The sequence below is a fragment of the Strigops habroptila genome, chromosome 11 (assembly GCF_004027225.2).
Source record: "Strigops habroptila isolate Jane chromosome 11, bStrHab1.2.pri, whole genome shotgun sequence".
NCBI classification, from domain to species: Eukaryota; Metazoa; Chordata; class Aves; order Psittaciformes; family Psittacidae; genus Strigops; species Strigops habroptila.
The window spans coordinates 11,157,055-11,179,845 of record NC_046360.1 but is presented as its reverse complement, the minus strand read 5'-3'; the positions used below and the strand labels follow the sequence as shown (position 1 = coordinate 11,179,845).

General features: G+C 44.3%; 2 protein-coding genes across 8 annotated transcripts in view; one reads left to right on the top strand and one right to left on the bottom strand.

Annotated features, from left to right (window-relative positions):
• The window catches only part of C11H12orf43 (chromosome 11 C12orf43 homolog), a 32,680-nt gene extending 25,352 nt beyond the window's left edge, over positions 1 to 7,328 (bottom strand). The window contains exons 1-7 of one of the 3 annotated variants that reach the window (XR_003993622.1): positions 7,085 to 7,328; positions 4,105 to 5,613; positions 3,608 to 3,659; positions 2,688 to 2,786; positions 1,944 to 2,017; positions 1,543 to 1,633; positions 786 to 1,166 (exon numbers count right to left, since the gene is read on the bottom strand). Coding sequence is in view for 1 of the 3 variants with exons in the window: in XM_030500411.1 (XP_030356271.1) it covers positions 809 to 1,166; positions 1,543 to 1,633; positions 1,944 to 2,017; positions 2,688 to 2,786; positions 3,608 to 3,659; positions 4,105 to 4,699 (1,269 nt within the window). In the remaining 2 variants the exon portion in view is untranslated. Of the gene's footprint in view, positions 1 to 148; positions 1,167 to 1,542; positions 1,634 to 1,943; positions 3,660 to 4,104; positions 5,614 to 7,084 lie in introns of those variants that run through there. The other 2 variants (XM_030500411.1, XR_003993625.1) reach the window with 2 other exon arrangements.
• On the top strand, positions 7,314 to 22,358 carry RNF185 (ring finger protein 185). Of its 5 annotated transcripts, XM_030500414.1 has the most exons (9): positions 7,827 to 7,934; positions 8,024 to 8,224; positions 13,114 to 13,362; positions 14,960 to 14,978; positions 15,599 to 15,711; positions 16,235 to 16,289; positions 17,701 to 17,736; positions 18,295 to 18,412; positions 19,825 to 22,358. In XM_030500414.1, exons 3-9 carry the CDS (start codon positions 13,181 to 13,183, stop codon positions 19,920 to 19,922), a joined length of 621 nt encoding a protein of 206 aa, XP_030356274.1. In that variant the 5' UTR covers positions 7,827 to 7,934; positions 8,024 to 8,224; positions 13,114 to 13,180; the 3' UTR covers positions 19,923 to 22,358. The 5 variants fall into 5 exon arrangements, with proteins under 5 accessions (XP_030356275.1, XP_030356276.1, XP_030356273.1 ...); XM_030500415.1 differs by lacking the exons at positions 7,827 to 7,934; positions 8,024 to 8,224 and adding an exon at positions 7,314 to 7,396; XM_030500413.1 differs by lacking the exons at positions 7,827 to 7,934; positions 8,024 to 8,224 and adding an exon at positions 7,578 to 7,770.
• Positions 22,359 to 22,791: the final 433 nt, after the last annotated feature.

The following is a 22,791-nucleotide window of genomic DNA, read 5'->3' as shown; positions in this document are numbered from 1 at the left end:
CAATGACTTTTAACTTAGGCTAAGTCCTTCCTATAGCAATTTCATAGCATTGATCACCAAGCAACTAAAGAGCCACCTTCAGCCACCTTTATCTCCACTGGGGGAGCCATTTGAATACAGCAAGAAAGCCACTGCTGAACAAAACCTGCCAGATTAAGTAACAGCGTATTAGAATTTAATAACAACAAATGCCATGAAAAAGCTATACATGAAATGAAATTTCGACAGACACAACTTGAACACAACTACTCCTATAGGTGAAATAAATTCACCGCACACTCTGCTTATAGGCAGGGCACCCTGGAGAGGTGCAGATGACAGAAGGATTAGTAACGTGGCAGGTTTCAACAACAGATTGTTACGATGATCACAGGGAAAAGAATAAGGGGGCCCTGATATGTGACAGGATGTTTTTGATAAATGAGTCTCCCACAGGCTGGAGCTATTCTTAGTAGGCATCTAGGAGGAGGCAAAGAGAAAAAGCAGTTGATCACCTGTTGCCATGTAAACCAAATTCAATTCATCATTTGATTTCTCCAGGACACAAGGTTTGATTTCATAATGTGAAGGAACAGACCAGGAGGGATGCAGCTATGATTATGGCTCTCTGTCACACAATTGAGAACAATGTTCCCTTTCCTAAGAGACACCAACCACATAGGAAGTCACTCAATTAGACTCTCAGACCACTGAGCTTTTAGAACAGAAGCTTTGCCAATTCATTTTCCCTCATCTGCAGCAATTCTTGTTGTCAGGGTTTTTTCCCCAGCATCTTTCATATTCACCTGCTGTTTCCAGAGCAAAAACCTCACTCTTTTTTTCTCTTCTTCTTTTTCTTCTTCAAAGCTCCTGGCAACACCGAGTTCTCTGCATGACTGCAGTCCTGTCTCTCATGCTGTCCATTTGCAGACACCAACTGTGGCAAATCTTTGCAGATCTGATCACGCTCTGCTGGGTCTATTATTTTCTCCTGAATATTGTTCTCTCCCCTAATTTTAATTTTCTTCTTCTTCTTCTTTTTTTTCTGGCTGTGCTCTACATAACCCCAACTCTGATCCTGGCTGGAATCCTGGCACACTGCAGGAAAAGCACTTTGCTTCATAATGTCTGTGGCTGACACAGCAGCCTCTTGGTACCTTTGCCACTCTTGGTCACTGTCCGTCTCACTGGAAAGGCAGCAAAATGAAAGGAAGTTATGTTAAACTTTTGCCTTGAATTCAACCAAAGCACAGACAGAACAATCTGAGAACACCAGATAAACACCCAGTGGCTCTGGGACTCCAATAGCTACAGTTAGCATTGAACCAGTTTGAAGGCTGACATGTTCTTTACACATACTAGGAGGTGAAAGAACATTCCCCACAAACACTTCTAGTTCCCCAGCACTAAAAAAACCAAAAAGAATCCGCTCTAGTCAGATGGAGGAGTCAAATACACACTTCTCAAGCTTTTCAGCTTCCTATTCCCTTGAGAGAGTCCCAGCTGCCTCTGAAATGTGGGATGCAATTGCACTTCAGGAGCAAAGAGCTAACACCACCTCACCTGGAGCTAGATGCCTGCCTTCTCCTTGCTGCAGGGCAAGGCTCCGATTTCCCGCAGTCTCCTGGGACAGAGGAGGAGAAGAGGCGAAACCCTAGAACATGTAAGGGGGAATTTTAGCCATGACATAAAACAGAAGTGAAAGCAATCAACAGCAATCTCCCTGGGAAGCCTCACTGCTGTTATTGTAATGCTGTAGTGTTTGACAGCAATTATTTGGGACTATCTGGGAGGACTTAGGGCACAGAGATCACAGCTTCAAAGTAATACAAACATCAATGGAATTCTTCTATTGTAAATGCTTATTAGGCAGTTGAGTGTAAAACCACCAATGGACAGGATCTGTCTCACTTATTTAACTAACAACGTCACAAAACAGCCACAATGGCTGTGACTAAACTCACCATCATCTGCAGAGTCAGACTGTTGTCCCGAAGTTCGTGAGGGTCCTGACGAGTCCTTCAGGACAGTGATGAAACTAAACAGAAAACCCCAGTCAGGCCTTGGACAGGTTTGTGCAAACTGAGCAAAAGTTGGGTATTTCCAGGAAACAGGCCTATAGGGAGATGTTACACAGCATCTCACTTTTCAATTAGTGAAGCTGTCTCACCTTTCTGCTTTCAGGGCAGACCATTCCTTCTCTCCTGAGGAACACATGCCACAGGAATAACTTAAAAGCAGTGCTTCTAAAGCCAACGTTAAACACCAGGAATTCTGGTTCTCCAGGCCCATGCAGACACAATAAAGACAGTGGCAGCCCAGTTGGAGGCATACTGCCAGCACAACCCTGACTGAGGTACTGGTTTAGGTCATAAGAATAAATTGAAGATTCTCACACCAGCCTTTACATGACACAAATGCTAAGACACCCAAATTCTGCCTCTTCCTCCCCACAACACACTCACTGCAGAGGCAAATAGAGAGAGGCAGTGGGAGTCTTTTACAGGGGAGCACAGCACACGGGCCAGGTTAGTGCATAGAATATTGGAAATTTGCATTAAATACAAGAATTAAGAAGAAAATAAGAGAAACAGTTTCTCCTCAATATCCAGGTTGCGCTCAGATGTTTAATTTCCTGGGTTTAGCACACAAAAGCATTAGTGTAGTTGGCCCATGGATCATGGTCATTCAGTGTCACATGCCAACACCTGTCTAGCATTGCTCCCAGTTTCTTCGCTACATGTGCTCTGAACTCTGGTGTTGTGTGTAGCTCATTTCCATCCTCTTCATGACCGTTCAACTCATGCCTGTTTAAAATAAGAATAATGGTTATCTCTTTCAAGGCTAGTAACATCTGGTGGTCTCACCTAAGCAGGAGAGAACGGATGTAAAATTTCCTACCCTCTAGTAATTAATTCATACTTGATAGGGAAGACTGCTAAGAAAGATGGGAAATAGCTCAGTAGTAACAGTTCAGTTTCCAAGAGAACTAAACATTATTTACCATCTCTGTCATAGTTGGATGACTTTTCTCATTGAAACAGCCAACAAAAGCAAATAAATCATGTCAGGACATCCCTTCTCTTGCATGTAGCTCCTGTGTACGTTGCCATAATTTATACAAATCCTGTCCCAGGAGAGGGTTTTATTAAGCTGCCTGGCTGACAGCCTTTGAAATTGAGCTTACAGAAATGCTGCAGACTTAGATAGGACAGCACCATCTCTGTTCCAAGGCTCCTGGTTCAATGGTTACTTTCCAGCCGGTGAGTGCTTGCCTTTGCAATTGCACTGGTTTTCAAAGAAAAACTTTTTTGTTATATATGTAACTGTACTAATTCCTTCATGGGACACTTGGAGAACTGGGAGGTTTCTCACAGTTGGAACTAATGGTGACAGCAGTAGGAAGTTCTCAATTTCTATATTCCCCTGCTGCTAGAGGGATGAGAAATGCACTTTAAAAGAAACTATTAACGACTATTAGATTCAAGCATAATTTCAGATTCTGGTTGGACTAATTCCCAAAATAGTAGGAAGTATCCTGAGGTGTTAACTGTAAGTAGCACAAATACAACACAGATTAACTTTTTTCTGCAGTGAAACATAAGCCTGAAAACAGCAGTAAAAATACCTTAGGCTAGGCTGAGCAGGCTGTGGCTGTAACCGATCCTTTTTAAAGCCACCTGGCAAAGGAAGAAGTAAAGGCAAGTTTAAAAAAACCCCTTTCTGGCACATGTGATTTTATAGCACAAAGAATCACTGTGGTAAAATATTGTGGTAAAACAGTTACGAGGGAAAGGGAAACTTCCCACCGGCCAGGCTGCACCAGACATCTGCCCGGGAAGGGGCTGGGGCTCTGCCCCGGCAGGAGGCCGCGCATCGCAGGGCCGGGCCGAGGCCTCCTTTCAGCGCCCCTCTCGGCTCCCTTGGGCGCTGGCGGCTCCGGCACCGCAGCGGAGGTGCCCCCGCCTGACCACCGCTCCCCCGGGACAACCCCGGGGCAGGAGGAGCTGCGGAGGGGCCCGGCCCCGACCAGCGGGAAGGAAAGGAAGGCAGGACACGCCGGCACTCCGGCGGGACAGCAGAGCCCGGCGGGACAGCAGAGCCCCGCTGGCCGCCGAGCCTCACCACCGCGCGGCTCCGCCTGCACGGCGCAGTCCCAGGCGGCCTCCCGGAACCGCGCCGCCGCCTCGCCGCTGCTGTCCGAGTCTGAATCCGTGTCCAGACCCTCGCTACCCTTGGGCGCCGCCATCTTGAAGGCGCGGCGGCCGCGGGGCACGCTGGGTGCCGTAGTCCGGCCGCGGGGCGCGCTGGGGGCTGTAGTCCACCGGGGCAGCCTCCGACAAGATGTCTGCGGCCGCCGGGCACCTCCCGGTCCTGCCGAGCGGCTTCTGCGCTGCTTCGTGAGACAGGCCGCGGGAAGGCTGCAGACCAGGTCTTCCCAAACCCCCGGGAAGCCTGGGAATGAGCGTATGAATGGAAGGAGCCGCCAGCAACTGGGTGTCGTACGCGGGAGTGTGAGATTCCGTGAACAAGTAGGATGTACACTCAATGTTTGTACCACCTCCAGGGCAGACGGTGCTGAGAAACCCCAGGAGGGCAGCGAGGAGAGCCGGGTGGCCCGACCGCTGTTTCCCATTGCCCGTTCTCTGGGCTTTGCTACCGGGAAGAGCGGTGCCGCCGGTGGGGAAGTGCTGGAAGGAACCACGGCTTGTTGACACATCCATCTGCTGCTGAGCAGCCTCCTTCCACGTGTGCCGTACAGGAAAACAGCTTCGTGTTTCTCAGATGTAACAGCTCACACAAAGAAAAAGTGAAAAACACACCAATGATACCAGAAAGCCTGACCTGGTTTTGTATGCGTAGAGAAAGAGAGAAGACTTGGCAGTAAAGACTAAGGATGTAGAAGGATTGAGTGACTAATGAAATTCTCAGCGCTTTTTGTGACATCCCTGAAATTTCACTGCTCCAGAAATACTGGCAGCCCTCAAATGGACATTCTGATCTTGTGGACAGCACACAGATCTTCTACCATGGAAGCGTAAGATAGGATCGGACCCACTTGCTGTAGCAAGTGAGAAAAGATACTAGACACCCAAGATTCATTAAATATGTAAAATGTATGAGACAAAAAGCATCCAATTCCCCTTTCCCAATGGCAGGGGAAAGAAAATGTGCATCTCCTTTGTCTGTGCCTTTTGCAACTGCTTCATCCGTACATATGGAATGACAAGTTCCGAGGGTAACAAACTGGCATTATCCAATCCAAAAAGGCATTAGATCTTTAAAACCTGAAGATTGCATGGAGGATGTTCTCTTCAGCGCTCTTACCCAGCTTGCCTTGGTGGATCTTTCATCTTGGCTTGACTCTTCCAGCCATTTCCTTCTAACTGGCTGTCAGAGGCAGGGGGGTTTCCGTAGCAGACTGTGACCATGTTTCAGTTTGACTATTTGCCTTCACAGATGTCAAGCACCAGATGCTTCAAAGCTTGTTCTACTCGAGCAGATCAGGCAAAGTTCAGTGTGGGCCTGCTCTGAAGTATAGCAGCTTCCAGAAATAGGATCCAGAAAGGAACAGATGAATGCATGTCACCTACCAGAAATAGCTGTATGGTCTCCCACCTTTCTGGAGTGGTACTGAAAACAGAAACGGGAAATGAGCAGAAGCTGTTGGAAACGGCTCTTGCTGAACAAAGGCAAAAGGCCAGATAGGAACTCTGTCATGTGGAAATTTCAAGGGTTTTCCCAAATGTAATTGAATACTGAATTAAGATACCATTGGATTAAAAATACAAGTAAATCCAGGAGAATTGATGAGAAAAATACTGATAAGAGGATCAAGGACTTGGATTCCTGATATATGTATGACTTTTGTAATTAAGAATTTTAGGAGGGGGGTTGTGTGTACCATAAATATCAACATTATGTTTGACAATCTTATGACTTAGATCATGAGAAAGTGAATAAATCAAAGTGATTTATTCTCATGCACACCATGAGAAGGAACGGGCAACCAGGGCACCAGGTTTTTCTAACTCTAAGCAGTTACCATCTACACAGAAGAAATAAATGTTAAAATTGTTACCGGGCAGTGACAATATTCCCTGGCTATGTCGTCATGACAGTAACCGTATCTCTCTTCAGATTGCTTTAGTTACCTATGACACCCAAACAATAGTGTTCTGAGCAGTTCTTATTCCATTATAATACCAAAAATCAACAACTTTTTTTACTTTTTATACCGAAATTCTTTTGACTCCAGACATACATGGTGACTCACCCAAGCCAGTTCAAATTTCACAAGCTCATCGTTGTTTTAATCAGCATCTAGAGGATACCATTTATACCTTTGGGGCCTTGTTAACTTCTGATTAATCGGATACTACACTGAGATGCCAAATTTTTGCTTGAATGCTGAAGCTGTGCCAAACTGTGCTGCTTTCCTGCCTTGTGGCACATGAGAGAGCAAATATACTGCCTGTGCGGGTAGGACAGCTTTACACCGTGTGTCCTAATGCCATAAGCACTATCATTTTCAGACACTATCTTCATCTTCACCTCAACTACAAATTTTCCAGTGTGATAACATCAACATGGATGGCAATTCCAGCTGGGCTGGCAGATGACCACTTCGAGATGGGTTCCACCAAGCCTATGTGCTATTGAAAGCAGTATAAAGGCTCAGAATAGCTGATTTTATACTGCTGATCATTTCCTGGCACATGTTCCAATCTTCACATTAGAACTCTGGAGTCTCAGGCCACCTGTGAGCAGACAGGCCTGAGACCTTGGTCTCTTTCTGATAGGCACTAACCTCCCCCTACTGCTTACCTTAACTATTCACTTGTAAGGCTCACCTTTAGTGGGAGACCTTGGTTTAGGATACACCAATTCTCTACTGTGTAAAACAACAAGCAATTTTCTGCTGGTTTTGCCTTGGTGTCCAGGACTGGTGGGGTGCCCTCAGAGCAGGGACAAAACCCCCCAGAGGTGCCTTCTCCATCACCTCTCTCAGCTCTGACCCACTCCTTCAGACACCAAGTCCCCTCCTCTCCCTCCCTTTTGTCTCTCTCCCTATCTCTGGGGTTTCTGACAGCTGTGTAAATACCTTTATCAAGCTCTCTCCCTTCCTGGGAATGCTCCTCTGCTCAGATCCTAGCGCTCTGCACACACATTTGAATAATTTATTTCCCTCAAAGCTGCCGCCTTCCCTCCTTCCTTCCCTGCTTGGGTCGAGCACTTCTTGTTGACAATACGAAGCTTCTGCGTCTTCCAGAGGCAGCCGTTCGGACACGGCCCCCACCAGACCTCACGATGAGCAGAACAAAACTGTAACAGAAACAAAGCGAGTGGGGGTTACGGTGGTGGGGACTGCGCCTGGCCCGAACGCATCGCGCTTCGCACCGCACCACTTCTCTCGGTGAGGTCACAACGGGCCGGAGGCTCCGGTCGCGGGGCTCGGGGACAGGGCGGGCAGCCCGGCAGCGCTGACCGGACCTTGCCCGGGAGCCGCGCTGCCACCTGGGGCACCCCGCGCCCAGCCCAGCCGCCACCGCCCCGTTTCCAAAGCACCGCCTCGCTTCCCGTTTCCAAGGCACCGCCCCGCGGGGCAGCCCCGGGGGCGCGGCGGAGCCCCGGGCAGGCGGAACGCGGCCCTACGGCCCGGCGGCGGCGGCGGGGAGGCCGGTCCCTTCCGTCAGGGCCGGGCTTCCGGGTGATCAGGTGACGGCGGCCGCTGGCAGGGGAGCGGCTCCGCGGCTCGGGGCTGCTGCGGGGGAGCAGCGAGACCCGCCGGTGAGCCCAGCCCAGCCGAGCCGAGCGGATCCGGCTGGTGGGGAGGGTGCGGGGAGCCGAGGCCGGGCGGCGGTGTAAGACGTGACGGGAGCGGGCCGGGGCCGAGCCGTGCCAGGGGGCCGCTGGAAGGCCGGAGCCGCCTGCGCTCGATCGAGACGGGAGCGGTCGGAGCGGCGCGGGGGCGCCGCGGGAGCCCCATTCTCGGCCAGCCCGGTTCCGGTCCCGCGGCCCCAGCCGCGCAGCGCCCCGGCAGGCCCCGTGTGCGCAGCCTCGCTGCCGGAGCTCCGGCCGGGGCTGGCCGCGACAAGCAGGGCCCGGGGCCGCCTGCGAGGGGTTTCCCCCCGAAATCCCGCGTTCAGCGGCCTGCAGGCGCCGGAGCCCCGGCCCGGGGCAGCGCCCGGCTGGGTCAGGGACGCGTCGGGCTCTAGGTGTGGCCGCAAAGCGAGAGCTTCGGGTACGTGCCATTATTGTTCTTTTTTCCTTCTTAAACCATATCGTAACTGCTTTATTTTTGCATTTTGCTGCTAACCGGGTTAGCCCACTGGAGGGGCGTTTAATGTTTTACATAACGCCCAAACCAGGAAAACGCTCCGGCAGTATTACCCAACTGGTTCTATCAGTTTGGTTTGGGTTTTTTTTTTTTTTCTTTCCTTTGGACTTTATGAGGTAAGAGGATAAAATCTTTGTCTAAAGATTTGTGCAGCATTTTCTTGGAGTCTGTATTATACTTGTAGGGAATGGCTAAACCAAAGAATTCCTTTAATCAGTTCGGGTTTTTTGGTAGTTTGTAACAATGTCTCGCATCGGTGAGGTCTATTGGATCCTCTGAGTTGCCAGAAGGGCCTTTCAGCAGGGATCTTATCCTGGAAGCAGCAACTGTAACACACGTAGGTTGCAGAATCCCAGTTAATGAAATGAGGCCAAGCAAAGGCACGCTGGTCTGTAGGGCAAATGGCTGGTTTGGCAAGACCCAGTGATCACACAAACGTGTACACTGGGACCACTTGATGGCAATACTGAAAAGTGGGTAGGTGCAGAGGCACAGGTTACAGGAGGTGGAAAGATGGACTCAGAAACTGCTTCTGGGGTGTTAAAATGTAACATGGTTGGGGGGCAGAATAGAGTGAAAAGGTAGTGAGAGATAAATGTGTATTTAATGATTAACAGGAGGGCTTCAGTCCTGTATTTGCTAAGAATGTTAAAAAACGACTGTCAAGGAGTAAATGTAATTTCTTCTAGGCACTGTCAACAACTATTAGCAAAGGTTACCTGTTCATTTTACTTGAAGTCCAGGTAATTGTAATAGGTTAAGAATCAGATTGTTGTTAAACTTATGAGTGGGTGTATTTATATAAACTCTTGAGTAATATTTTTAGATTTTGATAGGATTTCTGATGTTAATATTCCTTGGATAAAATCTCTCATTTGTCTGAAAATGACACTGGTACGGTAGCAATAAGAAAAATAACCCAATAAATTTTACTTTTGATTTAAATGGCAAAAGTTCAGAAACTAAATCAGGCCTTGATTCAGAAACAAAGTAGATTTGGATTAGTTCAGTTTCAGTAATCCTAGATATAGTAAGATTCATTAGGAAAGAAATATGGAAAAGTGTCTTTCTAGTGGAATTTTACATCCAGTAATGCTCTTTTTTATTTCATTTTTATGTATTATATACCACAAAGAGGAATAAACTTTGGGTTTTATTAATAAATTATCCAGAGCCCTATAACCTCACCAGAAATTTCTCTTATTGCTCATGAAAGAAGATGAAATACTCAAACATCCTAATGCTGTAGTGCTGTGAACACGTATCCTACAACTGCTTCATAAATTAGAAGTTAATGTCATCTGTATATTCCCTCTCTGTCTTTCTCGGATTGAATTATTGTTCACCTGCTTTGTTTCCAGTGTTCTTTTTGTATGCTTTAACCATGGTGGAAACTCTCCCATTGTGTCTTGAAATGTTTCTCTTGTGTTTTTAGTCAGGTCAAATGTACTAATTTCTCATTTGCCAAGTTCAGGAATGTGATATTTTACAGGAGCCATTCAGCTCACATTTTCCTGGTGTGCAGTTTCTCCCACTAGATCAATAGATTTAGTTTTTAAAGTATTTGAGTAAAATTTCTTTCTTACTGCCTGTTATTTATACAGAGCACTTAGACTTTCCTGCACTTACTTCTTTCATGGACCTCCTGTGCTCTCGGTTGTGAAACTTTCGGGTCCCAGTGTGCCATCTGCTTCTCAGAGCTCCAGTTTCACGACCTCTTTCATCCATGCTTATTCTTTACGCAACTCGGGGGGATTTGCGCTGGATCCCTAAATGTGTATCTTCACTTCCATGTCTTCTTCACGCTCCACAAGGCTTTTTTTATTTAGGAAGACTACTTGAAAATGAGTTCTTTGTTGTTTAACTATTCATCTATTGCCACTCTTGGGTTCTTGGATGCAGTAAATGTCAGTGATTCAGTCATTTTCAGAACAGCCTGTTGGGATATCATAGAGGTCATGATTTAAAGGAAATAAATAGCAAATATAGATGGATTTTAAATAACAAAGATACTGTTTTCCTATAAATATCTAGAGAGCAAAGCAGCAGGAAATAAAAAAAGAGAAGATCTTTGCATGCTTGCAGTTAGATCACAGCTGATTTTTATATCCTTTCTCTTGTTTTGTTTGCTACTCATCACGTGTCTAGGGTTGATTTGGAGACCTGATGTAAAGGATGGAGGTTTACAAACCTCCACTGACACCTCTAAATTCTGTTTACTTAACCCCAAAATTTATGATATATCCCGGTGTACTCACAGTCTTCCTTCTGAATTCTAATTCAGAATGAAAATGTGGTTAGTTTGGCCTGTTGTGTTGGTTGTTGGTTTTCTTTTTAGTTTGTAGTTTGTTGGGGGGAGAGGGGGAGTGTTCCTCCTCCAAAAGGTTTTGTCTTAGAGTCTAAGTGTAGTTCAAGTGACATTTCAACAATTTTGAGCTTGTTCTACACTCAGAACAAGTTGAATTTGAAGTTGAACTTGTACTTCAGGATTCACAGACTATGCTCACGAGTGACACAAAATATGATTACCAAGTGTAAGTTTAGTCATTGGATGCTGTTTCATGCTTGCTGCTTTGTGTATGTGCAGCGTGATTTGCAGCTGAGCAGACCCCAGCAGCACATGTTATGTTAAACAGTATTCCACGGACAAGAGCTAATGTTGGAGAAATTTCAGAAGTTTCAGAATAAGATTATTTTTATTGTTCTGGTTTGATACATTTTTGTTATTATAAATTGCTTATATCCTAATAGGTCATTGGCCCAGTCAGCCTATGGAGAAATAATTAGGAGAGGATCCCAGTACAGCCTAAGGAATGGCCTTCTTCTGGGAGAGTAGATTCAGTGCCTATTATGATTCTTCTGTCTCAGCCATCTGTATTCCGTTACATTACTATATTCCTATGGATTTCTCTAACATCTCTCTTCAAAACTTAATGATTTATTAATTTTTTTAAAGTTACTAAAAGACAAGGAATTTTTAAGTAGAAGTTTGTGAAGGTACAGATTTTCTCTTTATTGATGAGTCCCCACATTTCTGGTTTTAGATACATGGAATTTGATTGGGAAAAAAGACCTTTTTTCCATGTTGGTTTTAAGGACAGAAATTCATTCATTTGCCTCTTCTACATGCTTCTCTTGTGTTACATGTCAAGATATAAAAGCCAGACATTTCTTGTGCCCATTCTATAAGAAGATGCTAGGGGTTTTTTTTTTACAATGTGTTGAACTCCTGAGTTTTAATTTCAATATTAATTCCCAGCAAATAATTATAGGTCCAAGTTGGTAAATTTTCAAGCATTAAACTACTGAGCAAGACAGACTGAAGATTCTGGTAGTAAGGATGTGTGAAAAATCCAAGTCTCTTTAGCTTAAAGTTTATGAGCTGGCAGCATTTCCATCTGCCTTGAACTAACACGAATTTTAATTTTATACAATGAACTGCTACTGGGTGTAAAAGAAGTCACAGTTTGAAATGCTAAGAGCAATGTGTGTTAAAGTACAGCATCTGTGAATACAAAGCTGCCCTTCTGGGACACTGTGCAAAATGATGTAACTGAGTGAAAAAGCTCTGCAAAAATACATTTCACTTGTTGTAATTGAGCATCTCTGCTGCAATACCTTAATGAGGCTTGAGTATGATGCTTTCCTGACCACACAGTGGGATTGTATCGTAGGAAAAAAGCTGTTGACACTAACAGCTAGAGCTGCTGAGGTTTTATTTTGCTGCTCTGCACCTGTGCTTCAGCACTGCTGCAAAGAGGGGACACTAAGGAAAGCCTTTAATGCTTCTGGGGTAAGTTTGCCAAGAAATTAGCTTCTGAAAAACCCTTTTAAAATGCTTAACTGTTTGTGTACTTGCAAAAAGTTGAGATAATCACCTGTTTCTTTCTTACAACCTTATCTAAGTATTCATATCCCTGCAGCAGCAACGTGATGTCAGTTTAATGAAATGCACAGTGGAGTATTTTAAACTGTTTTGGTGAATTAACTTCTGAAACTACTGAAACCTCTTAGTTCTTAGATTAAAAATCTTGTACTGGTAAAAGTATTTGTTTCTGGAAATGAAAATGCCTTGGGCTGAGCCTCAAGAGTTTTAGGTACTGTGGAATTTGCATTTCAAGGAATTAGAGTGTAGAGGTTGTTCTTTGATAAAGATGATGATGTTAATGAGAAGTGAAAGCATGTAAGTAAAATTAAAGCACACTGAAGTAAATTTTTATTACTTCTGCATTACTACCAGATTAGAAATGTCTGATAGTTTACAAGTACTAGAAATGTTTGATAGTCATATCAACATACTGCTGTGATAGCAGCAATATACTGCTGATGAGACAAATCATGTACTAGGCCACCTTTGCTTGCCATTATCACTGTTATTCCAGACTAATGAACATTGAACTTAAAGCTGCATGAAGTCAGTCTGTCCAGACTGTGAATGGCTTTGTGATTAAATCCTGTGTCAGACTGCATTCTCCGTTATTACTTGCATTGAATTTTTGGAGGAGTATGACCATGTGAGCTCATTTATGAGAAAATACGGTGGTTTTGTTTTGGCTGTGGATCTCAGTTGCTTGTCAGTAACTTTAAAATACAGGTCACATATCAGCCAGGTCATACTACAGGACTTTAAAGTAGCTTAGTTTCTAAAAAAAGATCCCTCTTGGCTATGTTAAACTAAAACCATCAACAACAAGATTCAAGTGCTTCTTAGATAAATCACTACCAGTTTGGAACAGGATGAGAATGCAATGTTATAATGCCAAGAAGTTGTTTGGTTGTTGGTTTTTTTTCAGCTCCTTCTCACTGCTTGGATTCCAGCAGGAGAATTTTCTTGACCTTGTGTCTGGGTAGTTCTTGAAGATGGCCAGCAAAGGAACCACGACTTCCACATCAACAAAGAGCTCCAGTACTGGAGGGACCAGTGGCAGCAGTAGCAGTAATGGTGCTGGGGACAATACTAATCAGGACAACACTTTCGAATGTAACATCTGTTTAGACACTGCCAAGGATGCAGTTATCAGCTTGTGTGGACATCTCTTCTGGTACGTACTCAACCCCCCCCCAGATAAACCAGAACACCATCTGATCATGGAAAAGCCTATGATTTTTGTAAATCTAAGATGTCAAATAAAATGTCTTGTATAAAATTAGTAAGGACCATGGTTTTGGTTTAGGAGGGGCTTGGTTTTGCTTCTCAACTGTTTTTCTTTGCTCATGTTCCAGGGAGTGGGTTTCTTGCATCTTAAACTTCCTCAACTTCCTGTACTTCTGGATTATTTTGTAAAACAAACAAACAAGCCCCACATAAGACAGTCAGTGTTCACTGACACTGCTTGGCTATGCATGTTATTTTGTGCTGTCTTGTCTAGCATGGATATCTTGTTCAGACCTAAATTCCTTTCTAACCTGTGCATACCTAAACCTGCATCTGCAATTAGGTTGTGGAGGCCAAATTGTAGTTCTCATGCTTCCTACAAGCTTGCTCTTTTTTCCTTTGAAACCATAAAAAAAGATAACAAGCTTTTTACATGTGGGTTTCTCTTTTCCCATGATCTTGCAGTTGTAACACTACCTTTTCAGTTCTTTGGTCTGACATGGGAATGTATCACACAAATACAAGAAGTGCGCAGCATTTCTTACATGGATAACTTGGTCTAGAACATACTCTTTCTTAAATGTTAAGAAGTTATTAAGGATTGACATGGCCAAATGGGGTTTTGGGGGGTTTATTTTACACAGTAGGCTAAATTGTGCTCTTTTTTATACAAGAGGCTTAAAAGAGCGTTTCTGTGTAAATGTATGTAACATCTCAAAATTCAGGTTCTTACTCTAGAAGGAGATGGAAAATCACTTGCTGATGGTATGTTAAGATAAAATTAAATTATTGTACAAAAGGATTTGAAAAAATGGAACTTTGAAAATCAGCATGTATCTTGTCTGAATAGTAGTGTCAAAACCGCTTTGAAAGCAGATGGCTGTTCAGCAGTTTTATCTTGTAGCTTGCTTGTTTGACCTTTTTGCAGTTGCCATATTAATTTAATCTTAAGAGTCGTTCTGTATAATGGGAATTTCTCTGTCCTGAGCCACTGGGTCTGATCTCAATACTTGACCCTGCTCTGAGCATCAGGTTGGACTGAAGGCCACCTGAGGTACCGTCCACTTGGAGTTATTCCATGATTTTGTGAACATGGCTGATGTTTTAGCTAAATCTTTCTTGTTTAATTTCTTTTAAGATCCTGAAGGCTCTTTACTGACTTCTTCCTCATTTGCATCTTAGCTCAGGGATGTCTTTTCATGGTATTAGAAAATTGTATAGTAAACACTAAGATTAATTAAGCCTCTGTATGGGCCTTTGGTATGGATGAGGGCCCAGGAATAAAAGGTGATATATAGAAAATCACATTAGCAACTTAGATTGCATAACCTGAAAAGACCAGTGGAGATCCGTCTTGGGCTGTGCTTTCAATTATTTTAATGGGAGGTTATGGAACTAGCCCAGCTGGATTCCAGGATTCTGTTGTCTCCAAGCTGTGCTATCTGTGGTACACTATACATTTGTCGGATCGACTTGTCAGTAACTAATTCTATTTTCCCCTCTCTTTCTGCTCTGTGAACAAATTGTCCTGGGAATGCTCACAGTTGGCCTTGTTTACACCAGGTAAGACGGGTTTCCTTTTACTTTGTCTTTCATCAGCTCCTGTTACTCAGCGAAGCCCTTGGTTCTCTGGAGTATCCCCCTCTTTTCAAATGCTTCTTTCTCTCCAGGGCAATCACAACCTGCTAATGCAACTTCATACACAACACCTTGCAATCTGCTCTTTTAGCATTGCATCCCACTTTTGAGTTTCTTAAATACTGGGTATTCCCAATTTTGGTAGGAGAATTACTGTAGGCAGTTCACAGGGGTTTAGTTTGCAGACTTAAGTGCTGAATGTGTTTCTCTTGGAATACGTAGTGTTTTATATTGTGGCATTATTACAGAAAAGACAGATGAAAGGAGGGTATCTACACTTGGCCTATGCAGGATTGTTGGTTCTGTTTATTTCTTCATACTTTACTTCAGTGCAGTTCTGAATGTGTACGCATCAGCAAGTGGTTTGTACCAGAACAAGAGCCAAAATGCAAACTCCACTTTGGAGAGTACTTGGCATTTAATAAAATGTTTTGCTCCATGGCTTTCTGAGAAATTGCTAAAGTCTCTCTGCCTGGCTGCAGATGAGGTTTGCATGTTGTTTATGTGGTCTTTTACTAGTTTTCTTATAATTTACTTTCTTTTAGTGGCTAGAGACCAGGCCAAACAGACAAGTGTGTCCTGTATGCAAAGCAGGAATCAGTCGAGATAAAGTTATTCCTCTGTATGGAAGGGGTAGCACTGGGCAACAGGACCCCAGGTAAGAAACCTAAATACAACTGGTTTTGTGTGAAAACTAAAGATGAAACTTTAGTTTAAGGTCTTAAGATGAGATTGTCAAAATTGTGGATTCACAATGTGAAATACTTTGTTAAAAGACATATAGAACTGCCATTTCTGCCAGATATTTCTGGCCTGGGTTTGCACACCTTATTTCTTACTCAGCTGGCAACTTATTTTCATTTTAATTGGGTGTTAATTATCAGTTACAAGTGGCAGGTTGCAATGAATGTTATCTGACTGGACAAGCTTACCTAAAATGTTCACGTCCTCAGTTTCTAGCCTTTGCAATGGGACTTTGTTATTCAAAATGCAGTATCTTGATTCAGTGATGTGATGCTAAAGGTTCATAAGCTGGGTGGTCTACTCACTCGTACATTGCCTCCAGCTCTGCTGCAGCACGGTCGGGTGAGACTGTGCCCTATGTTTGTTCTATTAGCCAGGCTAGTGCAGATACTCTTGGCACATATTAGCACTTGATCTAATTTCACAACTTCCTGCAGAGAGAAAACTCCGCCACGACCCCAAGGGCAGAGACCGGAACCAGAGAACAGAGGGGTATGTGAAAAAACAAGCTCGAGCAGATAAGTTATTTTTATTGGTGGTGGGATTTATTCATCTTGGAGGATTTAGTCATCCTGTGTGAGGATCCGAAGGCTTACAGTTCTTGCTCATCCCTAATAGCTTGTTCACGAATAATTGATAGCTGCAGTGCGGCAGAAAATTCCATTCCTATAGTACTCTAGCATCCCAAAGAATGGGCTAACTTGAATTGTGCTTCATGAAAACAGACCTGTGTGGCATCACTGGAAATGCTCTTCATCCCTGATCGTTCTTCATATACAAATACAAGGAACACTTTGCTTTGAAAATTCTTTGTGGAAGTGTATTTCCATCAGACTATACCTGCCATGGAAATACGTAATCTATGCGTGAACTTAGGTTTTTGGCACTGACACCTGCTTCTAGCATTTCTATGGGATGTTACTGTACCATGGCATTACAAGCATAAGAATGCAGCTATTTGTTGGATACATGTTAATACAAAGAGGGACCTGTGGTTTTGTTGAGGAGATGACATAGAGTGAATGTAAACAGCAGCTGGCGTAGGTTGAACAGACATGGGAGTAGCCAGTAGGACAGACCACGGTGTTCTTCAGCACGATGGCAGTGAGCATGACCTGATGAAACAATTGCATATTTCCGTGTAACTCAGCCTAGGGTCCTTGGGGAGCATTTGTATACCTCGTGCTTCAAGCAAACAACTGCTGGGAGTGATTAAAGAACATTTCTATATTGAATGTATTGGGAGCTCTGTTGTTATTTCTCACTAGAGAGTTGCCTTCTTATTAAATCAGCTGCTATACTTTGAACCTTTTAGCTGCTGCTGCCGTAAGTCAGAGTAATCTGGTATGAAGACATAGCAGTAATGATGCTGCCCTCCTGTTTTCTGTAGGCACAGCACCTGCCACGCAGAGTGCTTTGCTGTCCCTGGCAAAATGCTTGAGGAGAGTCATAGTCAAAAGACTAACTCCTCAAGCCAAGGATCAACCCAGAAATGTCTGGCTTTTATTATGCTCTTAAAGGTCTTTTCCAACCTAGCTGATTCTGTGATTCTATATGAGTGAAATCACATTTGTCCTCCCACTGTTTGGAGGTGATAGACCAGAGGGTTTTCAGAATTGCTATCGCTGTTTTAATTCTGAGAGGAGAGGACAGTGTGCTGGGTTACAGAACATGGCAAACTGAGCTCTGCACAGTTTTCAAACATGACATGACTGCTTAGACTGTTAAACAGTTTGCTCTCAAATAGTACACTGCTTGTATACAGTAGGATTCATCTTGATTCAGAAGACTTATCTTTTGTCTTGATGTGGTATTTTAGTCTGGATCCCATAGGGGTCAATGTTGTTGCATTGTAACTCTTCCTTTTTTCCTCCTTTCCTTATGTCTGGCATTCCTGCCCCAGATGACTTTATCTGCCACCCTAATTAGAGTGCCCCCGGTAATTTTTTTTTATGGTTACTGTTCCTCTCTATAATGCTCTTTGCATCCCGCTGGCATTTATCACCTCACTGAATGTTTAAATTATGCACATGTATTGTGAAAATCAATGCAGAATATTTTTTTTTACAATGCCTTTCTTACAGATTTATGGCTAATAGCTATTAATAGAGATTAATATATTGTTAAGACATTCTAAATAGAATTGTTAATGTTGATTTTGATATATTGTTGGATATCTGCTATTTTAAGTTGAGAAACACTAGAGAAATGCTTTTGTTAATTTGTGGCCTTCAAGAAAGAACAGTGGTTCCTGGTTTTCTTTTTCTCAAACTTTTGTGTTGCTCTGGCAAGTTTGATACTGTGTGAAACATTTTAAACCCAGGAGAACTAAGGAGGTATCTAACAATAGTGTGGCAGACTGGTTGCCAGCCAGCATGATACTGCCTCAGCCACAGGAAAGCCAGTGAGAGGGAATGTCTGCACTTCTACAAAACGCTCTGAAATAGGCTTTAAATGATTGGTACCTTTTTTCTCTCTGTTGCTTTGTTCTCTGCAGGGATTCCAGGGCTTTGGGTTTGGCGATGGTGGCTTCCAAATGTCATTCGGAATTGGGGCGTTTCCCTTTGGTATATTTGCAACAGCATTCAACATAAACGATGGGCGACCTCCTCCAGGTACCACGCACCCATCTTCTCCCAGAGTCCTGTCACAAATAGGTGTTTGTTACAAACTCCTTTGTAACTTTTAAACAAATAGCTTGCTAAATGACAAAACTTTCTGAACAGTAAAGTAAATCAGTGTTGTAAATAGAAACACAAAATGGTTTGCTGAAAGCCCTCCTGAGAGGACAGTAGAACTGGAGAGGGACAGCGGCACTGGAGACTTCTCCCCTTTAATTCAAATGTCTCCTATGGTACTCCAGCAGATTCCCTCTGAAAAATGAGATAAATTGGACTAGGGTTTCTAATAATAATACTAAAAATGAGTCAGTAGGCGTGAATGAAAACAGCAGGAAAGGACCATTTCCTGAAAGATGAGAAGGAAAAATTTAAACTGTTTTAAACCCCTCTGTACCACAAAATAATGACAGCAAAGTGTGTTCCTTTTCCAGGAATTTATCTCTGAGTCACCTGTATTCCACAAGAAGTAATTTTTCTGGTGAAATGATTTCACTGATTTTAATCAAGAAAAAATAGTTGGGTTATTCCAAGTAGTGGCCTTGCTCTCTAAAAATGAAGCAATCCCCAGAAAACCTCCTCCCCATCTGCACTGTAGACAAACTAAGTCTGCCTGTTATGAACAAGAACCTACTGCCCAGGATTTTCTTCTCCTCTGAAGATTTTCTTCCTCTGGCAAATTTTCTTCACCATGTCATATGGTATCAGAACTATGAGAACATTCGTGTCACACCTGTGTTGCCAAGGACCTGTGCTGTACTAGGCTCAAATTAACTTGCCTATTAACTATACTTGAGTGTCCACTGAAAATGTGTGCGGAGGTGTGACTGAGCTAAGGAGTATGTAAATATATGCTGTTGTAACAGCCATCATTTAACCAACTCCTTTATCTGCTTTTCAGATGGGGATTCCATACAGCACTTCCAGAAACACACAGCTTGAGCTTTAGAGCTCGTGTGCTTTACATTAGTTCTCTTTGTCAAGGCGCCATACACAGCTTTGACCATTTTACCATTCCCTTATGCAGAGATGTTTCACATTGATGGGGAGGAGTGCTCAAGTAGAGGTGGTAAAGTTCCTTAGGCTGCAAACAGTGGACTTGGCTAGCTGTGAGCAGTGAATCTGGCTCAGCACTGTGCCCAGAAGTACTCTGAGCAGAGCTGCATGTACTGGAGCACTGGAGCTGCCTGCTGCTGTTAGTCATGAGCAGGTTTACCACAAGTCCTGCTTCAGGGAGCTGATGTTTGTCTTCCTTCTGATCTTCCAGTATGGCTGGCCAGTCTGAAATAGCAATGGTTTCTCACCAAGTAGATTCCTTGCATATCTTTCAGTTTATGAATATACTATGTTCAGAATATACACAGAGAGGAGGAAGGAGCTGAACTGTTCTTTTTTCCTTTGTTTTCCAGCTGTTCCAGGGACTCCTCAATATGTGGATGAGCAGTTCCTATCCCGCCTCTTCCTGTTTGTGGCTCTGGTGATAATGTTCTGGCTGTTGATTGCGTAATTTTTTTCCATTATTCTATATATTCATGGCCGACAAGGCACCTGAAACAGTTACAAACTGCATCCCCATCCCATTTTAAATCTCTTGGTGTCTGGTTCCGTAGCTAACTATGGGCTTCAGGAATTGGTGGTACTACAGGACAATGAGGAATCTCGCATTTTGCGCCAGAGTTGGAAATTAAACATTGGTTAAAAAGCATATTTCAGCTCAGCTGTCGTGTACAACAGGTTACTGCCACAAACCACGGGCCTAGCTTTGAGCTCCACTCCTAAAAGGAGTGCTGCCTTGAAATCCTGTGCCAATCAGTGACACCAGGTTTATGTGAAAGACAGTTGCCCCAAGGCAGACTGGGCAGGTAAGGAAACCTCTGCAGTGTGACCAGTATCTCATGCTTGGATCTGCCTGAGCTGTGGATGTTATTTAATGTCTTCACATCAACATCCAGCCTTCTTCAGGAAATCATCTGCAGCACTGCCAAGACTCTTTGGGCACAGCACGTGATGCAAACGGAACCAGGCTTGGAACCTGGTTTGTTTTCTTGCTGTTATTTCCCAGTGCGATGGGAAACCCCTCCTGAAGAGGTTCTGATGGCTGTTAGAAGAAGGGATACAAATTTATGCTGCAATTTCTTAAAGCCTGAATTTGCTGGAGCCAGACACTGGAAGATTCTCTCATCGTGGAGCCGGGTGGGGTTGCCGAACAGTCCGAGGAACCTGTCTGCCTCACCCAGCCCCGTTCCTCTCTGACAAAACAGTGTTGTCTTCCTTGGTTCTGCGCAGCAGCCTGTGGCTGCACTCCTGGATAATCCCCTCACAACCCTGTCACTGTAGCTACGTTTATTCTTCCCAAGGCTTTGAGACTTTCTACTCAAGGTTGTGTACTCCAAATAAAATCCTATTACAGATCTGAGATCAGCGTGTTTGGGGAGAGGAACAAAAGGCATCTTTATGTGAGTTTTCAGGTTAAACTTGTCATACTGTAAAATCAGACAGGAGGAAGAATGAGATCCTGCCTTTGCTAGCACATGCCACAGTAGGGAACATTTGGAAGAGCTTTTCTCTACAGGTGTGTACAGCTACTCCATGCCACAGCAGAATGGCTGTAGTGCATGAGTCTCTGCAGTATCTACCAAAGAAATTAACCTGAAGTGCTGGAGGAGACCACAACTATTTATGTGCTGAGGGGAAAATACTTCAGAAGGTGAGCACTTGGTAGCTGTTTTGGAATCCTGTTGGGTACACAGCTTTAGGGAGTACTCCTGATGTATTTGTGTAGATTCTTTCAGAACAGCAGATAGGAGAGATTCCCTGGCAAGACGAACAGTTTTCATACTTCTCTGAAAAATTTCAATTTTTTTCTCTTACTTTTAGGATATTTTGATTCAGATCGCTCATAGACATAATTATTTCCTGCAAGATGAATATTGTGACATTCCTGGCAATAGACAACTGACAGAACAAATCAACTCATAAAAACTTTGTTTCAATCGCTAGGGTTTTTCTAGTGGATGAATGAGGTACCTGGGCAGGACACCTTAATTAATTGTTGTAGAAGCTTATTTATGTCATTATAAACTGTTCACTTTTAGTATTGAGACAGAGGATGTCTGCAGTTTAACTTGCCTACCTCCAAAATTCCATCTGGCAAGTGGAATGTTGCAAAGCTTCAGCCGGTGTTTTGCCACATCTTGTCAAATTCATACCTGACTCGATCGTCTGGCAGAATATGTTGCTCAACTATAAATAGTTGAAGCAGCGCCTCAACCTCGGTGGTGCGGCACTTTTGAGAAGTTTAACTACTCGTGCACATGCTGCTTCTCGAGTGCGTAACTTGGTAACTGGGACCCTTTCTAGGAGACAGGCTGGGTTTTGCTGGCGGTAGAACAGCACGGCGGCTTTGACCTCCTCTCCTGAGCAGGCAGCACCCCCTGCTGATGAGAAGGGGAAGTTCATGTGACAGTAAAAGGGATGGTTTCCTTTTTGCATTGAGAAACGATGCTAACAGCAGAGGTTACCAGGGAGGAGCAGCCTCTTTAAAGCCTTTCTCCGAGAAAGTGGATAGAAAAGCGACTGTAATAGGTTCAAGAGGTATTGAAACTGATATTAACTAACACTTATGTTTAATAATAGAGAATTTTAATGGTTTGGGGGTTTTTTTCCATCTATTGGTGAGAGACAGAATGGATTTTGACAGAGGTGGCTACAGAAATGTGACTGAGAGTCCTTATTTTCTGGCAATCCAATAATGAAATAGTCTGAAAGTGTTAACGCTTTTGTTCCTACCTTTTCCCTGGTGTGCTTTTTGTATCGTACCACTTCCCCCTCGTACTCAGACTGCACACAGCCCAGAATGGCTCGTCTAGTGCATTACCATTGCTGTTCACTAATTTTCACTGTTGTGAAAGTGATTTAGAATTAAAAAATGGTTTTACATTGACCGGACTGCGCCGCCCTTCCTTTGTGCTTTGCGGACGGACTGAGGCGAGGCGCCGGCCCGAGCCCTACCTCGCGGACGGGGAGTGGCGGAGCCCCTTGCTGGTCCTTGCCTCAGGAAGCGGGAGGGCTGGGGTCTCACTTCTCCCTCAGCGGGAGCAACGGGGACGGTTCCCCCGGCGGCAGCAGTACCGAGGGGACCGCGAGCGGCGGCCGGTGCGGCCGGGCCGGGCCCGGCGCGGGTGTAGGCCCCGCGGGGCGGCCCAGCCACGGGAGCGGCCGCGCCCGCCCGCCCGCCCCGGCACGAGGTGGGAGGGGGCGGGATGTGCGGCCGCGCTGTCATTGGTCCTCACCGCGGATGGGGTGGGACGGTTACCGCCGGAGCAGCGCGGGGATTGGCCTGTGGCCGTGAGGGGGGCGGAGTGCCGATTGGCCCG